This window comes from Perognathus longimembris, chromosome 21 (assembly GCF_023159225.1).
Source record: "Perognathus longimembris pacificus isolate PPM17 chromosome 21, ASM2315922v1, whole genome shotgun sequence".
NCBI lineage: Eukaryota > Metazoa > Chordata > Mammalia > Rodentia > Heteromyidae > Perognathus > Perognathus longimembris.
Window position 1 is genome coordinate 44943218 of NC_063181.1, and position 23450 is coordinate 44966667.

A 23450-nucleotide genomic window follows, 5' to 3' on the forward strand; every position below is an offset into this window, starting at 1 on the left:
ATATAAATACTCGAGCTGGAACCACCAAGCCTGAAATGGACCTTTATGAGTACACAATTTTTATTCCTTCCTCCTCCTGCCAAAGGAAAGAGAACTGTGGGTACAACAAAACTTTAGGGAAGGAAGGAAAATAACCGATCTTGTTTCCCAGGTATTTGATTTTAAAATCAAAAGTAGTACAAAAATTGAAAGAAAAGGAGCATGAATCAGCATCAGCAGAATGTGAGGAGTAGGTGAGAGGAAGGGAAATTACCAACCACAAACAGAAAAACACGGAGATGGAGGGGAATGACTGAAAGCCAATTTCTGTCTGTTGAGTTCAGGCAACTTAAAAACGGGTGTGGATGAAAGGCCATTTAGAAAGGGATGGGGAAATAACTCAACTATTACTGGAATTTGTATCTATGAAATCACAAGGTGAGGGTGTCTCACCATTATTATTTTAAACAAACAAGTTTGAATTAAATATCAGGACTATCCAAACAAATACCTTGGGAAATGGATCATTAGATTCAGATTAGTATCATTAATAAAAGAGGAATTGCCACCACTGCAAAAACTGTTAAAAATCAATGACTTAGAACAAAAAGCCAAAGGTTAAGCAAATGAGACTATCTCATTGTGAGATTTTTTTTTAAATCATAAGAAATAGGCATCTTAGCAGTACAATATGTTCTTTGCAAAAACAAGGCTTGGGGTTTATGCCCCACCATGGTGAATTTTAAAAATTACAGAAGAATTGAGAACTGAGATGAACTAAAAAAAACCCAAAACTGTAATTTAGCAAAAAAATGAGGAAATAAACAAAGAAATTAGTTAGATGTTGAAAAGCCCACAAACATAGCTGATACCAAAATAAACAGCAGGAGGCAAATTAGAGAGAGGAGTACAAAGAGGCCATGGGAAAAGCAGAAGCCCTCTGAGAAACAGCAGTCTTTTAATCAGAAAAATTTATATCCTTATTAAATATTCTTATATTGATCTATTGAGTTAGCTTATTTTCTCATCTATGCACAAACTATATTTTAATTTACATTATTTCTTTACTGAGAATTAAAGAAGATGCTGAATTTGATCACATTATTTTATACTGGGATCTTTTTACTCTCCATGACCAAATGCTTGCCATCTTCATTCATTTAAACAAATGGCAAACCAATAAAAAAAAAATCTCCAAATTTTTATGTATTTAATGTGCCCCATTCCAGAAAACCTACACACACACACACACACACACACACACACACACGGGAAAGGCATATTTTGCAAACTAAAAACAGACAGTTTTCACAAATCCCCTCCTTTACCCAACTGAAAGCTAGATTCATATCTCACAGCCTCTATCTTTTCCCGTCAGGGCCCAGAATAAGAACCTTTTCTGTTACATGCCCCAACTTTACCACTGCCCTTAACACTAAACCATGAGACTGCTTGGCTTCCATTTCATCGGCCCACATTAAGTACTGTGTTACATAAACTGGCATTTATAATGCCAGTATTTCAAAATGCTAGGGACTGTTTTTTAAATCCTCTCGGGTGATGGTTCTGATTCTGTAAAAAAAAAGGAAACTCAGGTCTCTGGCTACATCTACCTAGCTCCTAAAACATTTCCTTTTAAGACAAATCATACATTTTTAAAAGTAGAAAAAACACAGTGATTTCAGATCCTCACGCGAGAGACCCAGCAATTACTGCCTCTGGGCCTCAGTACCCCTGTGATCTGCTCTACCAGCTGCTCAGCCCTTCCCCAGTTCTTGGGCTTTTCCTAAATCCCATTAATCCAGTCAGAGCACATTTATTACAGCACACTCATTAATCAGTGACACAGAAACTGCTGGCACACAACTCTCCTCTCATTCTCTGCTGCATCCAACCTAATGTACATCTTCCCAGAACTCTGTTCCAATTATAGTACACCCTTCAAAAAAATTCAACTGCTTTTCTGGCTTACTCTGCAGTTCTTTTCAACACACTTAGAGGGGAAGAAAAACTGTCTCAACTAACTGCCTTTAAGAAGGAACAAGTTAAAGTCAAAATGATCAGAATTTTACAGCATACAGAGGTGCTAAGTGATTTTGACTCTGAGCTACCTCCAAATGATTAGGACATATCATTTAGAACTCAAGTCCCAAGGAAACGCCTTGAGAAGTTCACAAATAAATTCCCTGTCCTGAATCAAAACAGATAGGCAAAGTAACTATAAATACATATCTTATTTCCCTTGTTGATGACTTCTGTGCAACACTTTGCTTTTATATAAATGATCTTATCTCATTGAAATGCCCCTCCCCCCAAAAACTTAGAAGTATATTTCTTTTAAGCAAAAGAATACCACATCTTCCATAAATCACATAGACACTGAAAACACTTTGGCAGAAGAGTATATCCATCTGAAGACCCTTGCATGAAGGCTAGAATAAGACAGTGAGCAAGATAAGCTATTTGTTCAAATCCAAACTTCCTTCCAATGACCCTTAAGAAGGCTGTGTTTCACAAAAGTAACATATACATGTCTTAAATTGTCACTGGTGCTGACAAAAGTCTTAGTTGCACCATTGTTGGAAAACACATAAAACTCTCAAAAACCAATAGAGACAAAAGGGCAAGAATACACTGGAAATATTAAAAGAACAATATACTCTACACCAAACAGCTAGTTCTGCCTTAGGTGTCTTTCAAGTGGCTCAATTATCAGAGGTTCCACAAGGGCATCATTATCACTCCAAAGAAAAACACATTAAACCTCCATCAAGAATACATGAATATTAGGACTAATAAAACAGGCCCAGGCTGTAAGTAACTCAGGTTGGATAACCCCCAAAATAAGGAAGTATATACTGAGTGATCATTCAAACTTCTTGGCCTGATTTGAAGATGAGATGGCAAATTATTCCTAAAACACTGTCATTCCCAAGCACTGCAGAAAGTCTTGAATGCAGTTTGTGACTTTCTAAGAGTGCTCCATGGTAAATGAGAGTTGAATTGCCTACCCGGCCGTGCAAGACGAATCAAAGAGATGTACACGTCATGGCAATCTCTTTCTTGTGGTATGACAAGTTGTATGATCTGGAAGTTCTTACAGCGAATAAGCAGAGGACAGCCAGTAGCAGTTGTTGCTTGCTTCTCAATGGTGGAGATCTGACTATGAAGAATCTAGAACCAAAAGTTTAATTTGGATCACCAAGTAGGAATAAATAATATATAACAAGAACTAACAGGGGCTTTGAGTCACACAAACAGATAAGACTCCTCAACTTTTGTCTAGCTCAACCACTGAACTCAAGTAACAAGAACTGAGAGATTCCAAGTGAGTATCAACTGTCTAAATCTGTAATTAGTTTTCAATACCTGGCTTTCTGACATTCAGAATAATTTTCTGCTGCAAATCAGTAAACATGCAAATTTGAACAACTTCAAGTAAGGGATTATTTTGGTGGTCAAATGCTGAATGCACATATTAGCTAAAATTAAAAAAGGTCATGGGAAGTTAGTAAAATAAACTTTTGCAATCAAGAAAAGCTGGAGATGGCTCCTCAGGGAGGTGCCACCTTGCTCCTTAATTCCACATGGAATGCTCAAAGTCAACAGCAACTTGAGATACTTGTTTTGTAAGCCGTTGGTGGCCACGCAGCCTGAAAAGAATTATTTTCTTAGTTTTCTTATTAATACAACATTCAACTGACAAATTATAACTATGTATACTTACAGGGTACAATGTGATGTTTTGACGATATAATATATGTATATGTATATGTATATATATATATATCTATATATAAAACATGGGATGTTTAAATCAAGATATAGATCCATGACCTTGTTCATCACTTTTCATAGTGAAACATCTATAATTTACTCGTTATTTTGAAATATATTATTATTGGCTGTAGTGCACTGCTATGCCAAATATATTAAAACCTATTCCTGCTGTCTATCTAAAGTGTTTCTGATCAGCAATACCCCATTCCCTCCCTTCTAACTCCCACCTTCAACATCCAATATCCACCATTATACTCTTCTATCCATGTAGTAACCAGCTTCAACCTTGCTTAGCTTCCAAGATCTACTCCAGAAGGAAAAGATTATTTGAAGACAAACCATAATAATGTCCATCTCTGGCATTTTAGAAAGATCTATGCCTGGTCCTCAATGGCAGCATTGTATTATAGTGCACGCCAACTTCTAAAGCATAATGCTGTTCACATAGAAAGAAGAAAATCTACAATTAAGGTTTCTAGCTCTGGTCATAATGTCATGGTTGGGATGCTGTATAAAGTAGGATATACTTAACAGTTTCATTAAGGAGCAGAAACACCCCCTTGAAAGGATTCCTCTCTAGATTTTTTAAATCCCTAGAAAAATAGAGACACATAGGAAAATGAATGGCTAAATTATAGGATAGGGTAAATACCAGGTATAGCAAATCAAATACTATGGAAATGCCATCTCCCACGCACTGATGTTATGGACTATCTTCTCGATAGCTATGACCTGAAGCATTCAAATCTTCAGGCTATTTTTAAGTCTATCTTCAATGATATCCAAATAATGAGTGTTCAGAATGAACCAGCAAAGTGGTTATGACTTGGTATATATTTAGAAAAAGGCAAAGCACATTCCAGAAACAGTCCCCTCAACATCAGAATACCAACAGCTCAGTCACTTCTGAATAGAAATGGAAAAGTTAAGAAGGTCAAAACTACTCAACAATGAGAAACATGCAAAGCCAAAAATAAGGAAAGCATACCCATGTTTCTTTTCTTGTATCAGGTGCATTTTCCACAAATATGACATGAGTGGCGGTCAAATACAAAGTACCCAGTGTTGCCTTTTTAGAAGACACTCGATCTACCAAGCGTACATTTTCAACCTAGAGAAATCAGATTGATGGAAAAGTTTTAGGAAAGCAAGAGAGTTAATCACAAAATGGTAGGTAACCTCATGCCTAGTCTAAAATATAATTTTGAGGGCTGGGGATATGGCCTAGTGGCAAAGAGTGCTTGCCTCGTATACATGAAGCCCTGGGTTCAATTCCCCAGCACCATATATATAGAAAACAGCCAGAAGTGGTGCTGTGGCTCAAGTGGCAGAGTGCTAGCCTTGAGCAAAAAAAAGGAGCCCTGAGTCCAAGCCCCAGGACTGGCAAAAAAAATAAAATATAATTTTGAGAACACCACAAATAAACACCAAAATGGGGTTGTAGGCATGGTTCAAATGATAGCACAGCTGCCTAACACAAGGCTCTGAGTTCAAACCCCAGTACTGGAAAAATAAAAAAAGTGCCCCCCAGGATGAGAATATGGCCTAGCGGTAGTGTTTGCCTCGCATACATGAAGCCCTGGGTTCAATTCATCAGCACCACATATTAGAAAAAGCCAGATGTGGCGCTGTGGCTCAAGTGGTAGAGTGCCAGCCTTGAGCAAAAAGAAGCCAGGGGCAGTGCTCAGGCCCTGAGTTCAAGCCCCAGGACTGGCAAAAAATAAAAACAAAACAAAAAACAACAACTGGTGCCCCCTTATGTGCTTAAGCTAATTAGATCTCAGAACATGAATAATTTATATATAAAAAAATTCAACAGTTACTAAAACATGATTTTAAATGGACCACAAGATACTTATAGACCTCATGTATTTCTTTGAGTTTTAAGGGGACAGTTTTTATTTCATTGTAATTATATAAAATTTCCAATTTAAGGCAAATAGTAAATTAAAATTCTGAGTTAACCCAATGACTACGTGTAAAATATATCTTAAAAAAGAAAATAGGGGCTGGGGATATAGCCTAGTGGCAAGAGTGCCTGCCTCGGATACACAAGGCCCTAGGTTCGATTCCCCAGCACCACATATACAGAAAACGGCCAGAAGTGGCACTGTGGCTCAAGTGGCAGAGTGCTAGCCTTGAGTGGGAAGAAGCCAGGGACAGTGCTCAGGCCCTGAGTCCAAGGCCCAGGACTGGCCAAAAAAAAAAAAAAAAAATAGAACATTTTCTCATGTTTCTAGAAAAGGCATTGTGGGTGTCTAATTTTGTGTAAAGTACTATAAAATAAATATAATATGGGCTACATTCTAAAATATGAATGAGATAAATAGTATGAAATAAATATCCATATAGGAGAAAAAATACCAGACAAATATTTACATTTTTTTATAATAAAATTTTTGTAGTGAATGGAACTCTCACACTGAGCTAAATCTCCAAGCTGTTAGAGATGTCTACAAACACCTTTCATCATGTATTCATCTGTTTAGGGATAGGTGCACTGAGATTATGCCAACAAAAAAAGGAATGGGAGCAAGACAACTTTTGAGGAGCAGGTACAGAGCTAAGCACAGTAACTTCTATTAGAAAACAGAGCTAATTAATCATGGCTACGAATTTTTAATAATGCTTTAAATTTCTTGTGTGGTTACAGATTTATCAATTTAGTTGAAACCTACTTTTCTTATAAACCACCTTATTTTTTTTTTTTGCTGATTTTCAAATTCTTATAGTCTTTTCAACCCTTGTTTGTAAGGATTTATCACAATAACCATGAGGGATACAACTCATTTTTCTCTCCTATCATTCCTAATATTGTGAATTATATATATATATATATAATTTATTTATTTATTTAACAGTTTGTGACTATATAGGTAAAGGTTTCTCTTCAGAATAAAGCCTTGGATTTATCAATTCCATATTTCTTTTCTAATATTTTAATATCTAGCTTTGCATGGTAATAGATGTCATAACTTGTTTTCCTGGGTATGTCACATGGTTTGTAGGTTTTTTCCCCTAAACTCAAATAGCACATTAATTTTCATTATTTTTTGTTAATAACACAGGTTTTTAAATCCAGTAATTTTCCTCTAAGTAAATTTTTGGCTACATCCTGCAAATTTTGTTTGTAGTATTCCTATTCTTTCTACTTTCTAAAAAGTCTCTAATTCTAGCTTTACTTCTTTGACCCAATAATTTTTAAGGAGTGTACTTTTCAATTCCAACATGTTTAGGTAATTTTATTTAATCTGCTACTAAAAATTCTATTTTGAACTATCTATAAGAAGGGTATTATGAGAGTAGTAGGAGAAAAATAAAGGAAAAGACTATTTTAAAACATTTATTTGGGGGGGGAGGGAGTAACTTACATGTTAAAATGTGCTTAAGCAAAGCAGAAACCTGGGGGCACCATTCCAGCTAACAATATATAAAGATGGGATACAAATAACTTTTCTGCTCCTAGGGAAACAGAACTTTATTGGGTAGCATATTGACTATAGATTATATTGATCATAGATAATATTTTTGAGATAAATGGGTGAATATAGATTATTTTCCCTATAGAAGTGAAAGAGAGTAATTCAAGTATACCACTTAAATTATTTTTAGAAAACGTAGGGGAACAGAATAAGGTACAGAATGTTGGCAGAATGGAATATTTAATGGAATTTTTCCATGTCTTTTTGTTAACTTTGGATGATACTGTAGGAAAATTCAATTTCAAAATATGACAAAATTCTTACAGGTCCCAGAGCTTTCAAAAACAATTTTGAAGCTTGGAGGAGCATGGAAGAGAACATGAGGGAAACATTATTAATATGATTTCCCAGTAATGTGGAACAACAAAAAGAAATAGAAAAATTTAACTTTTGTTATCTCAGAAATTGTGTGAAGACAAAGAACAATGTTCAGAGGCCATTCGATGGTATAAACAGTAATGTTGACTATTTCTCAGATTTATCACACATGGTTTTGGCCAAGCATGTTTTATGTATGTATATATATGTATAAATGAATAAAATTTCAAAAACAAAAAATTAAATTCCTGTATGCATACTCTCTGAAACTCAGTAGATGCAAAGAACCTTTCAGTGGTCTCAAGTTAGTGTTTAAATCTTTGTTATCTGCCCCTGATTTTGTGAAAATACACATCCCCCAAAACAAATAGTTCCCCCAAAGCAGAGTGAAAATGAATGGAGTAACTGGTATGAAAAAGTGGAAGTTTGAGGGGTTTCTTTTGAAAGATGCAGATCTCTTACACAAGTTGGGTGATGTTTCAGAAACAGTGAACCAGTATCTGAAATACAGCACTGACTTCAATGCATCTTGGAAACCCCCAGCCTTTCCTCAACTGCAATCTTCTTGGAACTGCCTGAAAATACTGATGTTTTCTGTACTAAGATAGCCAGATGATCTAAAATGCAGTAAGTCTCAGACCTCTAGTACCATCCTAAAGACCTGCTAGTCCAAAAACTATGCTTTGTTGTTCAGCTAACTTGATCCTAACTCATATAAAAAGCTACACAGCAATAAAGCCTCTTTCATACTTGCAGAGATAAGATTCAGGGAACTACTCATTTCTAGGGGCAAAGTTCTTACAATTCATCTGCATGCCCTGCTGTAGGTACTGCAGCTGTTCATGCAATGGAAATGACATTTATTCTATGCATTTCCTTCTGAATTCTTGGTTGTACATTTTTCACATCCTGACAGTCCTGAAAATGAACTCTATCCATCATGATTGTGATTACATATCCTGTGTCATTTAATTAGCACCATTCTTCCTTTGTGGGATATAAAAATCTTGGTGCCTCTGACACCATTGATTTCTTACATTTGCTAAGTAAAGTTGAAGTCTTTGGCATGAAAGTGATATGTAAAGCCATGAGACTGAAAAGGATAACCTAGGAAGCTCCTGGAGAGCAGGGAAGAAAAGTATGAAGAAATCCAATGTTCACAGATCTCAGGAAGAAGAAGAATTTGAAAAGCAAACTCAAGAATGGCCAGATAGAAGGCTAAATCTCATAACCAGAGATTTAGTCTGCTGGGGGAAAGCAGAGGAACACTTTTAAGAGAGAGAAAATATTTGTCAAATACTGTTGCCAGACAGAGGGAGATGAGAACTGCAAATCTCATACTGTAGCAAGTAACATGAAGACTCTACCAGTGCCTCAGCCAGAGTGAGACTGCGAACACAGAGATCAGAAGCTGTTACAACAACCACAGGCATGGAATCACAGGCACTGAGACAGTAAAGATTCCAGTCTAAGCAGAATGGAGGCTGTAACTTGGCAACAGCTAGAGAGCCTGACCTCTCATCTTTCTTCATTGCAGAAACTGACAAGGCCAACACATGGTAGTTTTTCAAAAGCAACCAGCAGATCAAGACCTTTCATAGAAAGAAGCAATTTAAGGAAAGGAAATCATCTACACTTAATAACAGATATTGTGAGGAAAAGCTCCACTAAGAAGGACTCTTGTTATGATTTTTTTCTAAGTCTTTCCATTTCCGTACGAATGGGGCAATGTCATTCTTTCTGATGGAAGCATACAACTGCATTGTGTATATGTACCACTTTTTCTTGATCCATTCATCTATTGAGGGGCATCTGGGTTGGTTCCATATTGATGAACATTGTTGTGCTGGTGGCTTTAGTGTGGTCTTGCTTGTAATCTTTTGTGTAAATGCCCAAAAGCGAGATTGCTGGGTCATAGAGGAGTTCTATGTTTAGCCTTTTGAGGAACCTCCACACTGCTTTCCAGAGTGGCTGAACAAAATTAGACTCTCACCAACAGTGTAGTAGTGTTCCCTTTTGGCCACATCCCCACCAGCATCTGTGGTTAGTTTTCTTGGAAATGAACATTCTTACTGGGGTGAGGTGGAATCGTAATATTGTTTTGATTTGCATTTCTTTTATGGCCAGTGATGTTGAACACTTCTACATGTACCTCTTGGCCATTCTCATTTCCTCTTCAGAGAAGTCTCTTTAAGTCTTTAGCCCATTTATTACGGGGGCAGTTGTGTCTTTGAGGATTTGTTTTGGTTCCCTCATTGGTAATAATTAGTATACGTCTAGGATAGTCCTAGCAGAAGGTCACAATAGCTCAATAGTTATGTACATATGAACAAATAGGATGATGCAAAGCGAAGTGACCAAGTTATGGAAATAAATGGCTTATCACTGTTGTTGTTATTTTCAATGTACCATGTGAAATTCCGCCTTTTTCTTTTGTCTTTCTTCCCCATGTTTTTACCCCTGATGTCACTGTGACTGATTTTGGTAACCTGGGCATAGTATATACGATTATCAGAACTAGAGAAGGGAAGGGGAACATCAAAGTGGACAGACAAAGGGTAAAAGGTGAACCAATGCAACAGCAATACTTACAAGACAATATTCTGTAAACAAACTGTACAACTTGGGAGGGGAGGGAGGAATTGGGGAGGGGAGGAGGTGGGAGAAAAATGAGAGAGGAGGTAACAAGTTTGCTAAGAAATATACTCACTGCCTCACTATGAAACTGTAACCCCTCTGTACATCACTTTGACAATAAATTAATTTTAAAAAATGTTAAAAAGAAAAGAAAAAAACAAATATACACAAATAATAAAAAAGAATTCTTGGGATGGGAATATGGCCTAGTGGTAGAGTGCTTGCCTCCTATACATGAAGCCCTAGGTTTGATTCCTCAGCACCACATATACAGAAAATGGCCAGAAGTGGCATTGTGGCTCAAGTGGCAGAGTGCTAGCCTTGAGCAAAAAGAAGCCAGGGACAGTGCTCAGGCCCTGAGTCCAAGCCCGGGCACTGGCAAAAAAGGAAAAAAAAAAAAAAAAAAAAAAAAGAAGAACACTTGAGGAATCTCCTCTGGAGAGGAGATTTGGATGATTTGACAAGAATCTGTTTATCCTCCTTAAGCAAACGCAGCAGATTATATCAGCGGTTAACTGTGAAAATCCCCCCAGGGCTTGCAGATAGCTCTGGAGACCTTGAAATTTTGAAAAGAAGACAATGGAGCACCAACACATCACAGGCCAGGTCCCACTGTCACTTGCTTTAGAAAAAAATTACCAAAGCAACAACCAATAGTAAAAAGAATAACCAATATTTTAAGATATATGCTTAACCCTTACAGCATGTATGGTGCTATCACTTTGCATATCTGATGTCTGTTCATTACCACAATAAACTCATAAGCTAGGTTCTTACATGATCAAAGTTTTCTTTACAGACTTGACAAAAATGACCTAAAGCACAGGTAGCCAGGCTCAGGCCAAGCTAGGTATGTCCCCCTCCAGAACCCAATCTCCTTGCTCATCATGGCTGTGGGTACTAGTGAATACTTTCGAGGTCATTTTAATACTGCTATTCAACTAGTATGTTTACAATAACAAGTGAACCATTACTTTGGAAATTTTATTCATGAAATTCAAATTCTGGAAATAGAATGCTTTGAGGCAAAGCTATACTGTAAAACTCTACTGACGAGCCATCCTCAAGATATTATTATTGAGATAAACTCAAAGATAGGAGCTTGAGAATAGGATACAGGTGTCCAAATGTTGGAACAGTCTTTCAGGGGTCTCATCACTAATAAGACAGAACACTAAATATCTGGTTCTATTCAATAAAATGCCTGTGTATAGCACAGTGTTAGGTTCTCAGACAAAAACAAAAGAGTGAATAGATTAAGAGTCATTGTATACTCTCAAAAATCTTACAGTTTCAATGGCAAAGACTCTCCCTCAGTTTAACATCTCTTCCCTCCTCCGCTGGGGTTACACTGAGGGAGGAAAGGGTTTTAACATTTTTTCTAGGCCCAGGCTGAAAAGCTTCAGACAAAACATGGGTCTCCATCACAGGAGTGACAAGTTCTGAAACAGGACACCCTGGCTGCAGAACACAGCCCTTCTTCATCCTTCCCTGGCTTGCCTAGGAGTCAAGACAACTTTTTAAAACATCGAGAGACAGGAGCCTCTCTTCAGAAATTCTTCTAATTTCAATCTTAATAGAATATAAGCTTTTGTTTAAATCACTGTATAGAATTAAGAAGTCTGGGAACTGTAATGTGTACTGTATTTATATGTAATACGCATTCAAGCAGTTGCCAAAAGGCTGAATTGGAAGCTTCATGTCTGCATGAAATTTCCTACTTTTTTAATATGTATGATGGACTTAATTTTTCTTGAACATTAAAGTTTGCCAATTGCTATGAAACAATATTTGCTTGGTTGTTTCTATTTTAGTGGTAATCACAAATAAACCACATATACTTTTGAAAAAAATATAAGCTTTTATTTTCTACCCTGCAGGTCAAATAGCAGACTGATGAACATTTAGGGTTTTACGCTCATTGGAGAAGTATTCAGAGCAGGGTGGATTTACCATTCATTGACAAGAAAAGAAGAGGAACCAATGACACTGGCCACAAGCTGTTCTTGGGCCAAAGACCAAGTCCCAAATGTCGTATAAATTAGGCTAAGGTTCACTGTCAAGCATTTGGGAGAAGAGATTCAGAGATTGTTGGACAGAGAGAAATCCAAATGTCTACAGCAGCCAAAACCTAAGACAAGTTTATGTTCTAATCTAAGAAAAGCAACTAGATAAATAGTTAGTCATGCTAAATTTGGTATCGTGACATTTTCTGACTCTGCTAACATGAAAAGAAAAGTATTTGTGAGTAAAAAGCCCTGGACTCTGGTTTTGAAACTTAACTATTAGGCATACATAGGCATTTGAGTCTCTGAATTTTGACTTGTACAAGGCACCTAGGGGTCTAATGTCTTCCTCCTCACTAGCAGGCTGCAGCTAATTCCAAGACTAGTTAGGAAGACAAAATAACAGCAAGTGTGAAAATATATACAATAGTAATTCATTATGAAAAGTTCCAGAAATCCAACTCTTTAAAAATGTGACTAGCCAACAGAACTCTCAAGATTTACTAAAGAAAGGAAACACATCCTCAATAACAAGACAAATTTTCTTTAGAGGCTACATTGATATCTGAAGTTCTAGAGAAAACAGGAGTCATAAATACCCCAAGCCCAAGTGTACTAGCCCACCAACCTGGCAAGGAAGCTACTGGGATGCAGCCCTTTTTAGTATCTCTGCTCCCCCTTCTTGCTCTTGGTCTTCTTTTGCTTTTTGCTTCTTTTGGTTAGGAAATGACAAGTTAGGTATCCAACAGCATTTGTAAGATTTACTGAGCTATCTTTCCATCCCATAATTACATATCATTTGGTTGTACATCCAAACTAATGACATAACTAATTGCAGTCAAGCCTTCTGCTTGACTTTCTTAAAAGAAATAACATCAGACTCAATCTCCTTTTTGAACCATGTTCAAAATTATGCTATAAAATGTTTAAAAGAAAATATTTCATAAAACATCTCTGAAAATATGTATGCATATCAGAATGCCACCTTGATTTCTGAAAACAAAATTCTTCACATAACATTAGTTAGCCATGGGCTGGGAATATTGCCTAGTGGCAAGAGTGCTTGCTTCGTATACATGAAGCCCTGAGTTCGATTCCTAAGTACCACATATATAGAAAATGGCCAGAAGTGGCGCTGTGGCTCAAGTGGCAGAGTGGTAGCCTTGAGCAAAAGGAAGCCAAGGACAGTGCTCAAGCCCTGAGTCCAAGGGCCAGCACTGGCAATAAATAAATAAATGAATGAATGAATGAATGAATGAATGACTAAATGAATAAATAAATAAATAAAATGTCATCAGTCCTTAAAAAAAATTAGTTAGCCATACAACCACCTACTTTTTGTTGTTGTTTTAAATAACTTTTAGTGCTCTTATTCAGGCTGCAGGGTCCACCAATCAGCCTAGCTTGGTAGGGTCTATTCATCCAATGCCCATTGGCCAGAAGGAACATTAGTGACAAGGCCAACTGCAACATAAGCCAATCATTACAGAAATGAGGGCCTAAAAGTACAGGCAGAGTCTGTATTTCCTACAAACTTCTTCAGTTGTGAGCAGAACATATCAGAGAGCCATAAAATGTGGAAATGCAAAACACAAAAAAAGCACATTGATATTGCAACTTACAATACAAATCAGTTACTTCAGCTCTACTATTTCACATAGCAATTAAGCAGTGATGTGGTTGAGTAGATAATCTGATGTGTGGATACTATTTCAACTCTAAGCAGAGCCTACTCCCCTTTGTTGGTACCAAATCAGCGCAATCTAGGGTAAATTTCTTACAGAAAAACTTATGGGGAAGAAAGCAGCAGAACTATAGTGGATTCTATTTAACTTCACCCTGTGGCAAAAAGGGCCAGAGGAGGGATAGTAACAACACAGCAATACTTTACTGTCCAGTCAACAAATGCTGTGTGTACTTCCTGTACCAGGTGTTGTCCATATGCTACAGCAGTCTCAGCTAAAGGGACAGACAAGGTGACCCTATTTCATGGATGATAAACTAGAAGCCCATGAACAGCAAATCAATTGCCAGGCCTAAGACCTAGCAAGTGACTAAGCCCAACTGCAAGCCAATAGTGTTCCTGGGCTTAGACTTCTAGTCTTTCCCCTCCAGACCTGATCATGTAAAATTTAAAAAAGCATCACAGCTCAAAATTCTACCCCCCTTTACCCTGCAATTTCAAGAATGTGCATTCACATTTGCAAATAAATTTTGACAAGTAAAAAGTTCTACAGAATGCTAAAAATAATTTACTCATTTGGTGAGAGGCAGCTTGGCTGGTCACTTTACACACACACACACACACACACACACCTGCTCACAATGTCTTGCCTGGAGGGTGAACCTACTGGTTCCATGATCAGCTGAGTAGTGCCCTGAGGTGTGTTTCAATTTTAAGGTGTGAAGACCTCTGTAGGGAACCCTTCCAAGAATCTTACATTAATTATACAAATGATTACCTAATCAGAAATTCCAAAGTAAGTTTCATTTATGCCACTGTCCATAGACAGTAGTCCATTAGTAACATTATCCATCTGTAGCAGTCACTAAGATGGATGAAGCTCCAGAATAAATATCCCTTATGAATAACAGCATATGTGTGAGAGACAACAAGTGCACATATCATCAGTTCTTAACAGTAACCATTACTAAGTAAATTCACATGGAGACTTCAGAGTTTTATCTTGTTTAAATTTTTTATTAGCATGCATTCGTTGTACAAAAGGGGCTTTCATGTATGACATTTGCATATATTTATATAGCATATCCCAACCTCACATCTTTCATCACTCTCCTCTTCAACCTAGAAATGTTTTCAACAAGTTTCACTGTTCTATTTTCATATATGCAAAGAAAGTACTTCTACATCCTCATTTACCCTTTCTGTTCCCCCTCCCTGTTAGAGCTGGCAGCTGTGCCCTAACAGAATAGTTTAATTTCCTGTCATTCTTTTCTTTTAGTGTCCATTAATTGTACCAAGGGGTCCCATCATGGCATTTCAGATGTGTTCAGATATATTGTATTTTAACTCTCTATATTGCATTCTCTGCCCCCATCTCTTTATACACCTACTGGTCAACAGCTTTCACTGAGATTTCTTATATCACCTCCATACATAGTTGCAACATAGTTTGCTATTATTCAACTTCTTATATCTGTTACTTACTTTATGTTTGTGATTTCAATTCCCATGTTAAAGTAATAGCAACTATAGAGTTTGCCAGGAAGATGGAGTACTCAATTATAGTTGGAAAAGTACTCTGATATGCAATATGAAAAACTGGAGCAAAAACAAACTCTCCAGACCACTCAAGAATGCTATAATCTCATATAATTACCAAAAAAAAGGCTTTAAATTTTTCCAATTTGGAAGGCAGCACATTTTATCCCTTCTTACATAAAGCTGCTTGAACAAATAAAGATGGATACTCATGAAGCTCCAGGAGTTTTTAACCCAGACTCTTGGTGGATAAATCGGGAAAACCCATCATTTTCCCAAAAGGTTGGTTTATTCTATTTAAAATTGTAAAACCAATGAAAATCATTTCCCAGGACCATTTTATTCCCAGGACTATTGATTTGAGAGGAACTAGGGAGGGATAAAAATCACAGAAAACAGTCCAAGAAAATATATGACATATACCCAAAAGAAACAGATTCTGTCCTTCATGAGATCCACAAAGACTCTCAGTATAACATAGAAAAAATTGTTAGGACACTGAAGATGTATGAAAAGAGCCATACTTTCAAGATACTAAAAAAAATTAACTCTTTTAAAAATAAATCCTGCTATACTGATTTAAAAATACACGGTAATGTAATCAGCTATAACACAAAACAACTTGTGAAAAAACCATTCTGAAAATTGGACAGTTGACATTCATTAGTTTAAGTCCTTTTAATTTAATTAGCTTATTAATTATTTGTGTTAATTTGTTTAGTGTCTACTCTGTGCCAAGGACTCAGACTATTAAAAAAATCTTAACTAGTAAAAGTACTTACAGATTAGTAGACTCCATCTCCCTTAAGCCTCTGCTAGGAAAAAGAAACAGAAATCTTACATGTCTTAAGCCAAAAGGAATTTGTTGCTCATATACCTATCAAGGATAATGGCAGGACTGGTTCAGACTAGCCAAAAGCTCTGAATACCCAACTCCTTGTTCACACTCTATCGACTGTGCCTTGTCTCTGCTCTGGGTGGCCCTGGCAACTAGGAGCCTTATCAGTTACCTCTTACCTCATCATCTGTGACCAAGAGTTAAAATATCAGCTGCTTCCCCTTCAGCCTAAGCAAAGTCTCATGCCTTTTACAGGGCCACACACTGATCCTGAAGCTATTCTGTGATTATAGGTGACGTGGCCGTCTATAACAATACCCAAAATACATAGACTAAGCAAACCTCTTCAGATGTAGTAAGGAAGTATAGAAGATGGGCAACCCAAGCCAAGCGCATGCTTAGGACAAGTTTAGTCTAGCACATAATCTATTCCATAAATTATTGCCCATAGTCTCCCGTGACACACCTTGATTCTGTCTCACTGTATTCAGAACCACAATGGCTACTCCATACTGCTGATCAAGGGCCTTCCACAAGCTTTTCCACCTCACAAGCAGAGAAGGCCCCTCCTTTCATATCCAAGATAGCTGTCAACAGCTATTTAGCCACATCTTGATCCTTACCACCTCAAGCACCAACTTTGCTCTGGCTGGAGCCAGACTGAACTAGTTTAACTCAAGTAGGAGAGCTGAGACTTTCCAGAGACTCACAATCCAAAGGCTTTTAGATAAATCCAGAGTACATATTAGTAAAAAACAATTCATTCAATCAAATCATTTGCTATATTTTTTAAACCAAGAGGAAAAGGATAGCTAGGTATATTGAAACTATTATTATGCTTGTTGCATAACACGATAATAAAAATTAATTAAAATCTTAGAACTATGCATATTAGAAAGAATTATAATATACTAACTTACCAATGTAAATAACCTATTTCCTCATTTTCTAGAATTATAGTACTGGATCCTTACACTTCAAAGGTCTTTTGAGTCACTTACAAATACCCAATTTATTTATGTATTATCAAGAGTTAGCAAAAAACATACAGTTTTGAGGGCTGGGGATATAGCCTAGTGGCAAGAGTGCCTGCCTCGGATACACGAGGCCCTAGGTTCAATTCCCCAGCACCACATATGCAGAAAACGGCCAGAAGCGGCGCTGTGGCTCAAGAGGCAGAGTGCTAGCCTTGAGCGGGAAGAAGCCAGGGACAGTGCTCAGGCCCTGAGTCCAAGGCCCAGGACTGGCCCAAAAAAAAAAAAAAAAAAAAAAAAACATACAGTTTTGAGAAATTAGCTTTTAAAAGAAAAAGATAAGTGAAACTTTTTGCGTAAAAATTCTTCTGCCTAGCTGGGAATATGGCCTAGTGGCAAGAGAGCTTGCCTCGTATACATGAAGCCCTGGGTTCGATTCCCCAGCACCACATATATAGAAAACGGCCAGAAGGGGCGCTGTGGCTCAAGTGGCAGAGTGCTAGCCTTGAGCAAAAAGAAGCCAAGGACAGTGCTCAGGCCCTGAGTACAAGCCCAGGACTAGCCAAAGGAAAAAAAAATTTAGTTAAAAATTCTTCTGCCTAAATGAGGTTAGGATAATGAAAACATCTTGATAATTTTGGATAGACTTGAGTGTCTACAAATAGGCAGGCTGTTGTCCTATCCAATTATACTAGTTAAGATTTTACTGACATTCAACTATATTTTTTAAAATGCTCTGAGGAAGGATAACAAATCTAAAATAGTTACACAGAGCTGCAATTGTTTAAGAATGAAGAGTGCTGGGAATTCTTGGAAAGGGCAGAGAAGGAAGCCCATTTTGGCTCAGGGAAAACTACAGACATGCCAGTGCTGAGACTTACAAATAAGAAATCAGCCACTTGAGACCTTTGCACAAGGCCCATGTAATTTATTTTGGTAGAGTGACCCTGGATGTGTAGGTTTAAAAGAAAATGTGCTGCTGAACAAAGGAACAATCCTAGGATTTATTTCAACACCACCTTAACATAGCCTCAACCAAGAATACCATTTTCAACAAGCACAAATAAGAGAAAAAAGAGGAAGAAAGATGTTAAGAGAAAGTAAATTATGAACAGATGTTGGACCCAATGTAGCTCAAAGAATAAGTTTATGGTGTGAGCTATTAAAGATAGCTAGATTAAATCAATAAACCCATTTAAAAAGTACTCTTGGGAGAAAAAAGACCCTGTGTTGAAGCAATATAGAAAGTTCAACGCTTATTTTGTAATGATGATGGTTTTCCTCTAAAATATTTTGAAAACTTTAATTTTTTGACAAAAGCACTAACACCAAAGCACTCAAACTGTCTACTTGCACATCTCTATGGGAACTATGGGACAATATTTTTCCAAAGCCAAGCTGTGCCAAATGGAACTTTCTGCTTGTCCATAGAGAAAAGATAGCCCAGGCAGAGAGAGAAGCAAGTCTTACATCCCCTCCCACCAATTCCTGGCAAGCCAGAGGACAAAGGGTTACATTTTTCCATACAGGGCAAGGGCAGGTTCCAGTCAATCTGTGCATCCCATGTCTCTCTCCTGAACTCTGAAATTCTAAGGGATAGATGACATAATTGTGCGCTTTCCTCTTTCTCCTCTTACAGTACAGCTCTCTCACAAGTCCATCAGTCTCTTTCTGAAAATGAGTGCAAAGCAAATGCCTTTCAGACACAAAATATAAGGCCTCTTTTGAGGCCCCAAGGAAAAGTGTACCACTGTCCTGTTACAATAGGCTAAGGTTACTAAGATCCCATACCCAACACAGTAGGCCCCACTCAAGCCTAATACTTAAGGTCCATCTCCTTAGTTACACCTTATGTCAACTACCCCTCACTGTTAACATTCTATAATGGCTGTGACACTTCTGGTCATTCACCCTTACCTTACAGTGCCTTATTACAGCTATTTTTACTGTACTACTCTAATTGGTACCAAGCACATATATTCTCAAGGAAAGCACTGGTGATTTTATGTCTCATATTTCCTGCAACCCCATAAACAAGGCCTGGAATTCAACTCACTTTTTGTTTTGTTTTGTTTTTTGTTGTTGTTGTTTTCTGGCCAGTTCTGGGGATTGGACTCAGGGCCTGAGCACTGTCCCTGGCTTCTTTTTGCTCAAGGCTAGCACTCTGCCACTTAAGCCACAGCGCCACTTCTGGCCGTTTTCTGTGTATGTGGTGCTGGGGAATTGAACCAAAGGCCTCATGTATACGAGGCAAGCACTCTTGCCACTAGGCCATATCCCCAGCCCCTTCAACTCACTTTTGCTAGACCATGCTATAAGTAGAAGGAGCAAAGGAGAAAAGAAAGGGAAGATGAATTTTGTCTGGAAAAAAATGTCATATAACTTCAATTGAGACAATATTTAAGAATAGTAGGAAACAGGCTATTAGGAAATACTGAAGCTTGAACACAAAATCACAGTGAACTATTTCTATTATTCATACATTCAACAAAGATTTAGTAGGCTCCTCTATTCTATACCAAGCAATGTCCTGGATGCTGGGGACAAATGAGTAAACAAGATAGGAGTTGCTGTTTACAAGCATTCTGTTTTGAGATAAGTAGGCAGAAAATAACCAAAATACATGGATTGGAAGAAATAAAAAAGTGTATGTATGTATGTGTATGCACGGGCATGCGCATGCATGTGCACATCTTTCCAAAGGCAATGCCAAAGATTCAAAGGAGGAAATTAAATCAATAAGCAGGTGGGAGAGAGTAGGGAAATAAGCTGTCCAGAGAAATCTTCTCTAACTGAAAATGATTATATATTTCAGAAGAGAACCAAAATAAGTGAGAGAGCCATACCTGAGGAAATCTGGTGCAAGAGTATTTCAGGTAGAGGAAACAAAATGCAAAGCCCTGGGCAGGAGCAACTTGTGTATATTCAGGTTCTACAAGCAGGTGAGGATGTCTGCTCACAATCCATGAACCATGAAGGAGGAAGAATAGAATATGTGGTGATGTTGGGGTGGGGGGGAAGATTAATCTTGGAAGGCTTTCCAGGACAAAACAAATACGGCTTTCAATTTCAGTGGGAATGGGAAGTGAACTGAAGGGTTTAGGGAATAAACCTACTAGAAATGGAAGGTTGTCAAAGGTCTTGGAAAACAGTGATTACACACTCGCCATTTTTTAAAAAATCTGCAGTATAAGAAAGTGGGGCCTCCATTACCTTGTATCTAGATGTGAAATACTCCCTAGCAAAGTGAAAGCATCAAGGACTATTCCGTCAATGTGAATAAATGCATGAACAATCTTACTATCTGCTTAGCTCAAAAGTCAGAGTCTCTTTCTTAAGCCACCACTACTCAAACTGGCTTAACTGCACTTTGAAAATCCTACATAACTTGTGCTTTTTCTACATGCCCAAGGAATAAAACTTTCTTTCACAGCTTGGCCATAAGTTTACTTCTCTGGGAATCTGTGATAAGCAGTGTTTTAATAAGTGAGAAAGAGGAGAAAAGTAAATATACAGTTTTTATAAAGCTGTCATAGCATGCCACAAAAGTTTAAGCGTAAGTTATTTTTAAACCAGTTTAAATGGCTGTGGGAGGAAGGGTTGGGCTTATGTCCTGGGAAGTACTTTTACTCCCAAAGGCTTCAGCTAGCTGTCCACCAGGGTAAAGGGCACCAGAAAAAATAGTTTCAATTGTTCCTGGCGTAAAAAATATGGTACAAATGAGCTGGAGTGCACTATTAGCATACAAAATTGAACCCTCACATGACGGATACTGAATCATGGGTTTCTGATCAAGAGGTAATGTCATATATACTTTACGGCTTGTCCTATTCAGAATGGAAAAATAAAATAAGGTAAAAATCAAAATAAGCTTTAAATAAAGATGAAAATATATATGCTCATTTGTTCCATGACAAGAAGCATTGTGGATATAGTTTTGCCTGCAGAGAGAGGACAGAAGTGAGACAGTCAGTTAGATGAGTTCACAGGAAAAATGGTGACATTTACTAAGCAAAAAATAATGGCTGGTATGTACATGCATAAAAGGTTAGTTTCATGTCTTCATCATGCCTCATAAACACTGCATAACACCTTCACTGCATCCTTAAAGCGTTAAAAGCATCTTTAAGGGGCTGGGAATATGGCCTAGTGGCAAGAGTGCTTGCCTCCTACACATGAAGCTCTCGGTTAGATTCCCCAGCACCACATACATGGAAACCGGCCAGAAGGGGCGCTGTGGCTCAAGTGGCAGAGTGCTAGCCTTGGGTAAAAAAGAAGCCAGGGACTGTGCTCAGGCCCTGAGTCCAAGGCCCAGGACTGGCAAAAAAAAAAAAAAAAAAGCATCTTTAAGAGCATTAGAAATGCTTTAATGGTAGCACAAACTTACCAAGGTACTTTCCTCCCCTTAAAAGACAAGGTACATCTTCTAGCTTCTTCTCCACATACCTACTCTAAAATGACCCTCCCACAGGAATCTAAATCAGGTCTCCCAGACTACTAAATCTAAATCATGTCTCCTCATGGGCTACTGAAGAGGCTTTCTGAGCAAAACTGGATTCCCTTCTTAAAATCCATGTCTTGCAGAGATGAATGTTTTTACTGAAGCATGGGTGTGAACTAGTTGGGTTACACAAAGCCACCCGTTGTTGCTTGCCTCCCGAAGAGGGCCAAAATAATTAAACCCACTGTGCAGTGGGGAAATGAGTAAGTAGGTCAAATGAAATGTTTGGATGAACTAAATTCTTCTTACTCACGAAGTCCATAGAAGTTCTTTTTAATACCCAAGCCTGTGGTCACCTCCTTTGGGCAAGGACAAGAAATATTCCTCACTTCTACCTGCCATGTGACTTAATGCTTTAAATGTATTCTATACATTTATGAGATATAGGCTTGGGAACCAAGGTGTTAAGTAATGTGCTTTAACTTACTCAAGAACAAGACTGTGTGGCACTGGCTAAAGATAGATAAGATCAAAGAAATAAGAACTAAGAGTCCAGAAAGAAACCAAGACAACTATGGTGAACTGATTTCTACCATGTACACCAAGACAACTAGATGGGTTTAAAAAAAAAGTCTTTTTAATCAACAGTGCTAAAACAACTGGAATTCTCCAAGCAAAAGAATAAATTTGGATCTCTACCCTATACTATATAGGCAAGAATTAATTCCATATGGATCAGAAACCTAAACTGCAAATTTTTGTAACCTTAGGTTAGGTAATAGATTTTTAGATGTGATACATAAAAGTACAGTAACCAAAGCTAAAAACAAAAACAAAAAACAGATAAACTGGACTTGAAGAAAATTTTAAAAAATTGTGCTCCACAGATCAACAGTAACAAATGGAAAAGATGCCAGGCACAGTAGTGCTTGCCTGTTATCCTAGCTTCTTAGGAGGCAGAGACAGGAAGATCATGGCTCAAAGAGTTAGTGAGATTCTATCTCAAAAATAAACTTGGGCCAGGCATTAGTGGCTCCTGCCTGTAATCCTCACTACTCAAGACACTGAGATCTAAAGGATCTTGGTTTCAAGGCAACCCAGGCAGAAAAGTCCACTAGACTCTTATCTCCAAAACAATCAGCAGAGAGCCAGGCTGATGGTATGACTCAGGTAGAACACCCCAAACTCCCCACAACTGAGGAAAACAAAAATACAAACACCAAACTAGGTCTGAATGTGGTGGTACATGCTTGTCATCCCCTCCTAGCTATGCAGGATGGCCTGAAAAACTAAGCAAACAAACAAAAAACCATCTAACCCATCTAAAAGGACTACAATCACAGTTCAACCAGAAGTAGAAGAATGTTTCCCTATGAAAAATCAGTTCTGGAATTAATGATGGCTGTAATATCCTTGAGCATAAAAACATGCACAGAATTGTATTCTGTTAACAAAGTAAAGTTTATGGTATGAAAATCATAACTCCAAAAAGCTGTTACTAGAATAGATATTATCCACAGACGCACTAAAATCTTCAGTTAATATAATGGGAAAATGCAGATAATGCAGAAAAGCAACAAAATAGCCAGCAAACATGCTTTTAAAAGCTTTAACCAGCTAGCCACCAGTGGCTCACACCTTTAATCCTAGCCACTCAGGGGGCTGAGATCTGAGAAGCACGGTTCAAGGCTAGCAAGGGCAGAAATTTCTGTGAGACTTATCTCCAATAAACTACTCAGAAAAAGCTGGAAGTGGTGCTGTGGCTCAAGTGG

The 23450-nt window shown here is 37.8% G+C and overlaps 1 protein-coding gene across 3 annotated transcripts in view; it reads right to left on the reverse strand.

Annotated features, from left to right (window-relative positions):
• The window catches only part of Mtmr7 (myotubularin related protein 7), a 75853-nt gene that overhangs the window by 45986 nt on the left and 6417 nt on the right, over positions 1-23450 (reverse strand). For 2 of the 3 annotated variants that reach the window (XM_048330799.1, XM_048330800.1), the window contains exons 2-3: positions 4748-4870; positions 2991-3153 (exon numbers count right to left, since the gene is read on the reverse strand). In XM_048330799.1, the coding sequence (XP_048186756.1) occupies positions 2991-3153; positions 4748-4870 (286 nt within the window). The remainder of the gene's footprint in view (positions 1-2990; positions 3154-4747; positions 4871-23450) is intronic. The other variant, XM_048330801.1, reaches the window with a different exon arrangement.